At 42.2% G+C, this 9618-nt stretch overlaps 2 protein-coding genes across 2 annotated transcripts; both read left to right on the top strand.

Annotated features, from left to right (window-relative positions):
• The first annotated feature begins 1692 nt into the window (after nucleotides 1-1692).
• Nucleotides 1693-2289, top strand: LOC104089977 (uncharacterized). Its single transcript, XM_009595002.1, has one exon. It carries the CDS (start codon nucleotides 1693-1695, stop codon nucleotides 2287-2289), a length of 597 nt encoding a protein of 198 aa, XP_009593297.1.
• Nucleotides 2290-3840: 1551 nt separating this feature from the next.
• On the top strand, nucleotides 3841-4449 carry LOC138894185 (uncharacterized). Its single transcript, XM_070178866.1, has one exon. The coding sequence runs from the start codon at nucleotides 3841-3843 to the stop codon at nucleotides 4447-4449; it is 609 nt and encodes a 202-aa protein (XP_070034967.1).
• Nucleotides 4450-9618: the final 5169 nt, after the last annotated feature.

The following is a 9618-nucleotide window of genomic DNA, read 5'->3' as shown; positions in this document are numbered from 1 at the left end:
GATCTTTGCATCTATTACTAACCTGTTTGATTCTTTGTTTCTTAGGCAAAAATTAAAAAAAATTGCAGCCAACGATGTCAATATCGTACACAACGTTGAGGCACAAGAAAATCTGCCTCAACACGAGGAGGACATAGCAACGCCGGTCCATGGCGGGCGTTATCCTCGATACGTATGGGAGGCGACTCCTGATGATGCTAAATACGAGCACGTTGCGGAAACGGTGAGCATCCTGAGAGAACAGCAAAAGGCCATCATGGGCCATCTCTCACAGAAATACTAGGCCATGACAGAACTAAGGCAAGTATTATTGGGTGCTTCCAACAACGCGAATAGAAGAGGCCCAGTTCATCCTGATGCTACCGCAAATCAAACAGCGCAAAAGGCTCATAACAACACCCCTAGGGGTGAGGTTGGCTTCGACGGGGCCGAAGGTATCTGCAGCGGATCTGGTAACAACAGTAATGGTCCCTTCAAAATCGATCTCATGTGGTTTATAAGGGAAATAAACACCTGAATGGATCTAATTCCGGGCGCACCACCAGAGCTGAAGAGCCCGAGCTTAAAGAAATACACCCAGTCATCGTTCAAACCGAGTGCAACACTAGAGTTAATTCAGAAGCAGTTCAAAATGCCAGATGTGCCAAAATATGATGGGGCTTTGGACCCTCAGGAGCACATCACCACCTATACAACGGTAGTGAAAGAAAATGACTTGGCTCCGCACGAGATTGTGTCGGTCCTGCTGAAGAAGTTTGGAGAAACCCTCACAAAGGGGGCCCTGACATGGTACTCACTCTTACCCGAAAACTCAATAGATTCCTTTGAGATGCTCGTGGACTCTTTCATCAAGGCCTATGCCAGGGCCAAGAAGGTCCAGACCCGAAAGGCGGACATATTCAAAATCTAACAAGGAGAGTCCGAGTTACTGCGCGAGTTCATGACCAGGTTTCAGAAAGAAAGGGTGCTGCTACCGATCGTGCCAGATGAATGGGCAGTTGAGGCGTTTACTAAAGGGTTGAAACAGAGGAGCCCCGATGCCTCCCAAAAACTGAAAGAAAGCCTGCTTGAGTTCCAGGAAACTACATGGGCCGATGTCTATCACAGTTACGAATAAAAGATGATCAGCTCGGGTTCTTGCATCAACTAAAGGTCGAGATTGAGAAAAGAATATGCATAAATCGAAGGAAGATTTTGACACAGATCGACGATCTTATAAGGGCTGATTTTTTTCCTAACGAAAGGGCCGAAGGATGCGGAAGAGCTTTGCGATTGGTGGATAGGTTCGCTTCCAATAGAAGAACTGACAGCGGTCGGAATAACAGGTCATTGCAAGATAAAGAGGTATCGGGTTCCCAAGATTCCACCTATCACAGGCTGTCCGAGTACAATTCCAATGTCAACGTAGTGGAGCTGGTATCGGCGATAAGGAATATCAAGGAAGCACAGTTCCCGAGGTGGATGAGATCTGATTCTAGCAAATGGGATCCTAATCTATGGTGCGAGTATCATGGGACTAACGGCCAGCGGACTGGGGACTGCCGACATCTGCGCGAGGAGGTGGCAACGTTGTTGAAAAATAGCCAACTCAGAGAGTTCTTAAGCGACCGGGTTAAAAACAATTAAGGTCACAGCCGGGACAACGCAAATCCCTCAAAAATAGGAAAAGACCCTCCCCGGCTAACCATCAACATGATTTTCAGGGAAAACGAGATCAACGGTGTTACCTTCTCGGCAGCAAAAAAGACAAAAGTATCGGTGACTCATAGCAAGAGACTATGGGAAGTCGTCGAGGACAACATCACTTTCAAAGAAGAAGATGTTGATGGACTTCTATTGCCGCACAAGGATACCCTGGTAATTTATCTTAACGTTCTAGATTTTCAAATTAAACGTATTTTGGTGGACTCAGGGAGTTCAGCCAACATCATTCAATGGAGAGTGCTGGAGCAAGCCAAGCTAACCAGAAGCATCATTCCGACAACAAAACTCCTTGTCGGGTTCAACTTAGCAAGTGTGAACACCCGAGGGGAGATCTTGCTACCCATGAATGCTGAATGGGTCATGAAGACTACCTTATTTGAAGTAGTACACGGCGACATGGGCTACAACATAATTGTTAGCAAACCATGGCTATACGAGATAAAGGTTGTACCATCAACATATCACCAACTTATGAAATTCCCAACTCCAGAGGAAATCAAACAAATAAAAGGAGATCAACCGGAAACATGGGCAACGAACGCAGTCTCAGTTTCCAGTAGTAAAGGGAAGGAATACGCGGCATAGCAATTACACGAACCGACGCTTGCTCTCGAACTAAACGAAGATGACAAAAAGGAGGAGCCGTCCGAATCCTACCAGGTACGAAGGTATTTCCAGGTACCGAAAGAAACGGATGCTTCAAACAAGTGGTATTGTTCGAAAAGTTTCTAGAGAGGAAGTTCCACTTGGGGACAAGGCTAGACCCCAAGCTTAGATCAGAATTTATTGAATTTATTAAAGCTAACGTTGATTGTTTTACATAGTCGCACGCGGATATGACAGGTATCCCGCTAGAGGTGGTCGTGCCCAAACTAAGCCCATATCCAAACATCCCGCTAGTAAGGCAAAAGAATTGCCCAATTGTCGAGGTCAAAAACATGTTTGTTAAAGAAGAGACAACACGATTACTTGATATCGGTTCAATCTGGGAGGTAAAGTATACCGAGTGGCAAGCTAACATAGTCGTAGTTCCAAACAAGAATAATAAATTATGTACGTGCATAAAATATAGGGATCTAAATAAGGTATTCTCAAAATACCCGTTCACATTGCTAAACATTAATCAAATGGTTTATGTAATGGCCGGGAATGAGTTGATGAGTTTCCTCGATGCCTATTCTGGGTACAACCAAATTAAGATAAAACCGTAGGATCAGGAAAAAGCTTCGTTCATAATGAATTTTGGCACATATTGCTACAATGTGATGCCCTTCGAGCTTAAGAATGCCGGAGCAACTTATCAGAGGCTCATAAACAAAATGTTCGAAAAGCAAATAGGGAAAACAATGGAAGTTTACATAGATAATATGCTGGTTAAGTCTTCGAACGCAGGTGACCATTTGAAACACCTCCAGGAAACCTTTGACAACCTAAGGAAGCAGAAAATGAAGTTTAACCTCGAAAATTATGCATTCGAAGTCAGCTCCGGTACATTTTTGGATTTCTTGGTGTGACAAAAGGGGATCGAAGTCAATCCCGACAAGATTAAAGCCATCGAGGACATTCCAGACCAGCTAAAAATCATGAAAGAGGTCCAAAGACTAACCGGACGACTGGCTGCTCTAAGCAAGTTCATTTCTCGATCTTTAAAAAATTCCATCACTTCTTCTCACTTCTGAAGAAGAACAACAACAACTTTGAATAGACTCCAGAATGCCAACAGGCTCTAAATCGAAGAAAGGCGAACATTTGCTAATATACTTAGCGGTCTCAGAGGTAGCAGTAAGTGTCGTTTGTAGTCCGGGAAGATGAAGGCACGAAATCTCCTATCTTTTATGTTAGCAAAATTTTATCGGGAGCGGAAACTCGTTATCCGCACCTCAAAATACTAGTCTTAGCTCTCGTAGTCGCTGCTCGAAAGCTTAGGCCTTATTTTTTTTGCCACTTGATAGTTATGCTGACAACCTTTCCCCTGCAGAATGTCCTTCAAAAACCTGAGTTGGTAGGTCGACTGGCCAAGTGGGCAGTTGAAATTAGTGAATTCAATATTGAATATAGCCCAGGACTACGATCAAATCATGAGTTTTGGCCGATTTTAGTCCCGGGCTACTCCCTGTGGACATAAAAGAACTGGTGATGGTGTCAGAAACAACATCAGAAGTTTGGACCTTATTTACGGATAGAGATTTCAATGTGAAAGGGTCCGGGCTCGGGGTGGTCTTAATCACGCCCGAGGGAGAAGTCTTGAGGCATGCCACAAAAGTTTTTCCCTTGACTAACAATGAAGCCGAGTATGAGGATTTGATTGCAGGACTTGAATTGGCCCGGGTACTAGACTACGAGGTCATTGAAATCAAATGTGATTCCCAACTGGTGGTAAATCAAGTGTATGGAATCTTTGACACCAAGGAGGAACGCATGCAACGATATGTGGTGAAAGTTCAAACTCTGCTCGCATGGTTTATGGAATGGCCAATCACCTACATCCCAAGAGAAGAAAACGCAGAAGCAGATGTATTGGCCAAACAGGGTTCATCCACGGAAATGAAGGGATTAGATTCCAGTATGGTCATACAGCCCATGCACTCTGTACCGGATGTGGACGATTATTATGAAGTAAATACAACCAACCTGCTCTGGGACTGGAGAAATGAAATCATCGTCTACCTTGAGCACGGCAGGCTGCCCGAAGACCCGAAGGCAACTCGGGCACTCCCTACCAAAGCAACTCGTTACAGCTTCTAGGGCAGACAGTTATATAGAAGGTCGTTCCAAGGCCCGTTGGCCCAATTCTTAGGAGCCTCCGATGCTAATTACGTCATGAGAGAGGTTCACAAAGGAATTTTTGGAAATCATTCAGGTGCAGATTAGTTGGCGTTAAAATTAGTTAAGGCAGGATACTACTAGCCCCGGATGGAACAAAACGCTAAGGCATTCATTTAGAAATGCGAAAAGTGTCAACGCCATGCGCTATTAGTACACCAACCGGCAGAACTGCTACATTTGGTATTATCCCCATGGTCATTCATGAAATAGGGGATGGATATAGTCAGATCACTGCCACCGTCCCTCGGGAAGGTAAGGTTTCTTTTAATTTTAACTTATTACTTCACTAAGTGGGTTAAGGCAGGTCCTGCGACAACGGGCCACACTTCATAGCCTCAAAGGTCAAAAACTTCCTTGAAGACTTGAAGATTAAAAGAATCACATCTTCGCCATACCATCCGAGCACAAATGGTAGGCGGAATCAACCAATAAGGTGATTATTCAAAACCTCAAAAAAAGGTTGGAAGCAACAAAAGGCAAGTGGTCCGAAGAGTTACCGGAAGTGTTGTGGGCATACCGAATGATGACTAAGTCAAGCACGGGAGAGATACCTTTCTCTCTCGTATACGGAGCAGAAACTCAGATCCTGGTGGAAATAGGAGAATTGACCTTGCGATACTTAAGGGCAGATGAAGAAACAAACAACGAAGCATTGCTAGTCAAATTGGAGCTGTTTGACGCACGCAGGGACTTGGAGCACATAAGGATGGTGGCCAAGAAACAAAGAATGGAAAGATACTATAATTGAAGGGCCAATCTCCGTTATTTCAAAGTGGGAGACTTAGTTTTAAGAAAAGTGACTCAAAACACCCAGGATCTCAACGCAGGAAAAAAGGTCCCGGTATGGGAAGGCATCTACCGAGTTTCAGTTATCACCGGGAAAGGATCATATGAACTGGAAAACCAGGATGGGGTCAAACTGCCGAGGAACTGCAATATGACTCACCTAAAAAGTTATTATTGTTGATGAGCACCACTTGTAGTGAAAGTAGGTGCTGCACTCTTTTTCCCTACATCCAGTTTTTGTCCCAATTAGGTTTTTCTAGCAAGGTTTTGAATAAGGCAACAACAGAAAGCATACTACGAAGAAGACATCATCAGCAGAAATAAGACCTTTAAATGACAAGGCATGGAAACAACAAACCATTGCGGGATGGTTAGATAGCTGATGGTAGGCTATAATTGCATATTTTAGTCGCTTATTGCACTCTAATTTACTGCACTTTAATAGAGTTTTAGCTTTAATCGCTAGTTTTTTGCACTAATTGTATATTTTATGCCTTGTAGGAGGATTTTGAGCTATGTAAATGTTATAGAGATAATTCGAGTGATTTGGAGCTTTGAAGTCTGAGTAAAAGCCCAAGGAATTAAGCCGGGATAGCGTCCGGGGGTCAAGGACCGAGCCTGGATATCAAAAAGCGAGCGAAAAAGATTTACTCTGAGAAAGTTCCACAGCCACGGCGCATGGAGCAGCGCGTGGGGCACCGTGGCTGCATATTTTTCTGCTCCTGTTAAATTAAAATCTCTCTGGATTTCCCCACACCGCCCCGCCTGGCGCGTCACCTAATGCGGCACGCTTGTGCAATTATTACTGAGTTATTATCCCAGTTAGCACCGGAAAAAGTATTTTTGTCTGGGTCCGACCCTACTTAGTATAAATACATGTAAAAATGTTATTTTAATGACTTTTGACACATCTTAGACTGTAGGAAGCCAAGGAGGAGAGGGAGAAGCAAAAGCTCAAGGACTTCATCATTCAATCCTCACTCAAGACAAGAGTTTGGATCCATTTATGTTTTCCTTTTATTTAAACATTGTTATGATGAATTATTCCATATCCATGGAGTAGTTCTCTTGAGGGTTTGATGGATTTGGTATCTTGATACTTGTTTATGGATATTTAATTCTAGTCTTTATGTATTGAATCATTTTGGATGTTTTAACTGTTACATATATATTTTATTGGTTGAATTCATTAATTCTTCTTAGTAATTGGAAGAGGCTAGTTGAATTGTTTATTAAACTTAGTTAGGAGGATAATCAAGAGAGGTTCTCCTAAAGACCAATCCACTACGAATTCTTGCATATCTTTACGTGATTAAAATGGGTTCATCTTGTGAGGATGAGACTTAATCGAGAGAGGAGTTTCTACTAATTAATTGAACTTATAACCAAGTGAATTCGAGAGACTCACTTGAATATTAGAAGTGAATTATCTAAAGTTAAATGCAAACATTTGTCTTGCACCTATCCTATCAACCTTGTCTTCTCCCAATTGATAACTTCCTTTCAATACCTTCGTTGATTGTCATTAGTCGATAGTTTAGACTCTTAGTTAATTTTAGTTTAAATCATATAAATCTCCATTGTTGATCATCCTGGATAGCAATATAGATACAAACTACGATAATACTGTTTAACTCCAATCCCTACGGATACGATATTATAGTTTACTAGATTCGACTAGCGAACATATTTTAGTGTGTGTTTTGCGCACATCAAATTTTGGCGCCTATGCTGGTGATTGGCAATCAATAGTGTTTGAAATAGTTTGTAGTGCTAATTCAGGAATTTTTTTTTTTTTTTCCCTTTTTACGTTTGGAGTTCTTTGACTGTGCGCAGGCTATAGGTTAGATTGGTGCATGACTCGATCTTCTGGTAAGTAATCGCAACCATACGAACCAGAAATCTAGAAACAATTGAAATAGTTGAGGAAGGAAAGAAATCTCGCTGAGAAAGTAGAGAAGGTTGGGAAATCCTGAACCAAGAAAGATATTGCTGGAGATGATGATAATGTTGATTTGGTTGCAAGAGAGGCAGCCCAGCAAAGAGATAAAGCTACACGAGATGCTGAGGTGACAGCTCTTCAAAATGCACAACTTGTCTATGAAGAGGAGAGGGCTCAGAGAATGGCTCAGAATCAGCCCGTGGGTGCAGACCAGTTCGGAAACATAGCTCCCGGCCAACGGAGACCACTTGGTGATTATGTTATACCGGTCTAAAACCAAGGCTTGTCAAGTGTGATACCACCTCCAGTTGCAGCTAAAAATATTGAGTTGAACCAAGGGTTGCTCCAAACGCTTCAAAACAACTATGTTTTCAACAGAAAGATGAACGAAGATCCAAACAATCATCTGATGGACTTCGAGGAGATAATGTACACCTTTCAATATAATGGTGTGTCACAAGATGCAGTTTATCTAAAGGCATTCCCCTTCACACTTAAAGATGATGCAAAACACTAGCTTCGAAGCTTGCCCTAGGGATCGATTAGAACATGGGAGGAGATGACTAGAACGCTTCTTGCTAAATATTTCTCCTCAGCTAAAATGGGCAAGTTTAGAAGAGAAATCCATAACTTCTGCCAGAATGAGACTGAAACGGTGTTTGAAGCTTAGGAGAGGTTTAAGGAGATAGTACGAAAGTGTCAACATAGCGGAATTGAACTATGCATGCAACTCCGGGACTTTTGGGATGGATTGACACCGACCTCACGGAGAACATTGAGTAATGCAGTTGGATGCCCGTTGATGAAAAAGACTCCAGAGGAGATAGTCACTATTCTTGATGAGTTGTCTGAAGATGCAAATCAGTGGACTTCTAAAATTACTAAAAGTAGAAGGACGAATGGTGTTCACCAAGTTGATGCTAACACATATGTGTAGGTACAACTTGATGCCATGGTGAAAGAGATAAGGAAGCTGACCTTAGCTTCAATACAAAATGAGAATCACACAGCTTGTGATATATGTGGAAGATGATACCCTACTCATGAGTGTCAAGCATTAATTGAAGAAGTTAATGTTGTGGGTAATTATAACTTCAATGCAATGGGTAAGAAGCACCCCAGGTTTTCAAAGAGTTCACCTGAGGGGTACAGCAAATGCATGGCAACAAAATAACTCCAGATTTCAAGGAGCTCCTGGTTTTGTGAATCAGCCGAGGCCGCATTTTCAACCTCAACAATCCAATCAGCCTAGTCTAGAAGATCTAATGAAGTCCTTTATTATCAAGACAGATGAGAGGCTAGATGCTTATGGTACAGCTATCAAGGAACTTGGCACAGGGCTGCAAAACTTGGAGAAACAAGTGGGACAAATTGCCACCATATTGTCTGAAAGGATACGTGGTACTTTGCCAGCTGATACTGAAAGAAACCCCAAAGAGATAGTAAATGTTGTGACATTGAGAAATGGGCAAGTGTTGAAAGATCCCACCCTAGTGCAAAAAGAGGTGGTCCCTGAAAAGTAAGGTGAGGAGCAGCTATAAAATAAAGTTGATAAGAAGAAGAAGGGTAAGAAGTGAGCTGAGAAAAAGGAGGAGGGAACTTCAAGAAGGGAGTAATATAATAAGAGCGAGCATATTCCTGCTCTGCCCTTTCCCCAAAAGTTGTATTGAGAGAATCTAGACAAGCAGTTTCAGAGATTTCTAGATATGCTGAGATTGGTTAATGTAAATTTTCCATTCACAGAAGTTCTCTCACAAATGCCAATTTATGTCGAATTCTTGAAGGAGATCCTTATTAAGAAGAGAAAGATAGAAGAGACCTCAGTTGTCAAGCTCACAGATCATTGCCACAATCTTGCAAAATAAACTCCCACAAAAGTATGGAGATCCAGGGAGTTTTACTCTACCTTTCTCGTTAGGCACTCTTAGTTTTGACAAATCTTTATGTGATTCGGGTGCCTCAATTAATTTAATGCCTTTGTCTATTTACAGGAAGCTGGAGAATGAGATTGGAGAGATAAGGTCTGCACCAATATCTTTGTAGCTGGCAGACCAAACAACTATCATACCCAAGTGAATATGGAGGATGTCTTAGTTCGGGTAGATAAGTTTGTATTTCCTGTAGATTTTATAGTAGTGAATATGGAGGAGAATAAGGAAGTCTCTCTCATCTTAGGAAGGCCATTCTTAGCAACGGGTAGAGCAATCTTATACATACACGAGAGAAGACTCATGCTTAGAGTGATTAAGGAGACTGTAACTTTTGAGATGAATGTAGAAACGAGGGTGAAGAAGGAGAAGCCAGCTGCAAGTGTTGAGTGGAAACTGAAGAGCTCGAAAGAAAAGGCAGAAACGAGTGGA

This window comes from Nicotiana tomentosiformis, chromosome 6 (assembly GCF_000390325.3).
Source record: "Nicotiana tomentosiformis chromosome 6, ASM39032v3, whole genome shotgun sequence".
NCBI classification, from domain to species: Eukaryota; Viridiplantae; Streptophyta; class Magnoliopsida; order Solanales; family Solanaceae; genus Nicotiana; species Nicotiana tomentosiformis.
The sequence above is the reverse complement of the archived record's forward strand: the minus strand, read 5'-3'. Positions and strand labels throughout refer to the sequence as shown.

Excerpts from the sequence above, each read along its gene's own strand:
- LOC104089977 (XM_009595002.1), top strand. The coding sequence starts at position 1,693 with ATGATTTTCAGGGAAAACGAGATCAACGGTGTTACCTTCTCGGCAGCA.
- LOC138894185 (XM_070178866.1), top strand. The coding sequence starts at position 3,841 with ATGGTGTCAGAAACAACATCAGAAGTTTGGACCTTATTTACGGATAGA.